At 39.5% G+C, this 569-nt stretch overlaps 1 protein-coding gene across 1 annotated transcript in view; it reads left to right on the forward strand.

Moving 5' to 3' along the window:
• LOC119593412 (nicotinamide phosphoribosyltransferase-like) overlaps nt 1-569 on the forward strand; it is a 16,380-nt gene that overhangs the window by 10,094 nt on the left and 5,717 nt on the right. Inside the window, exon 6 of the mRNA XM_037942342.1 lies at nt 449-529. Coding sequence (XP_037798270.1) covers nt 449-529 — 81 coding nt within the window. The remainder of the gene's footprint in view (nt 1-448; nt 530-569) is intronic.

Consider the following 569-nt stretch of genomic DNA (forward strand, 5'->3'; position numbering starts at 1 on the left):
TGTCTGGCAATTGGTCTGAAGACCCTCTTCGAACGCTCGTACGTTCATATAGACACAGGGATGTTCGTTTATGAATATAACTGGATAACTAACAATGTATATATTTTTTATGTCGCGAGTTCATTGTATTTATTTTCTGGATGTTGCAAGTACATATGTAGATGTAGCCAAAATATGTCACTGTGACACATTTAGACTACATTGGTGTCAGTTACATGCTTACTTTAGTCTAGAGTAGCCACTAAACAAAGCTGGTTCGTGTTCAAATGAATTAAACTTAATAATACTCAGTTCGTGCAAATAACATGCAGATCATTTTAAAATAACTTCCCAAACACAAATGCCACCTTTCTCCATGGTCTGTGTACACGTAAACCATTAAATGATCTTTGATTTTACGTGAGAGAATAGATTATTGGAATTCATACTGATCTGTCGAGGTCCTCAGCTTCACGACTGTGGTTACCGCGGCGTGTCTTCCGTGGAGACGGCGGCGTTGGGCGGCGCGGCGCATATGATCAACTTTAAGGTGAGTTGAGATGAAATTGAGGTGATTTCTTTCGATTGGA

Source organism: Penaeus monodon, chromosome 32 (assembly GCF_015228065.2).
Source record: "Penaeus monodon isolate SGIC_2016 chromosome 32, NSTDA_Pmon_1, whole genome shotgun sequence".
NCBI classification, from domain to species: domain Eukaryota; kingdom Metazoa; phylum Arthropoda; class Malacostraca; order Decapoda; family Penaeidae; genus Penaeus; species Penaeus monodon.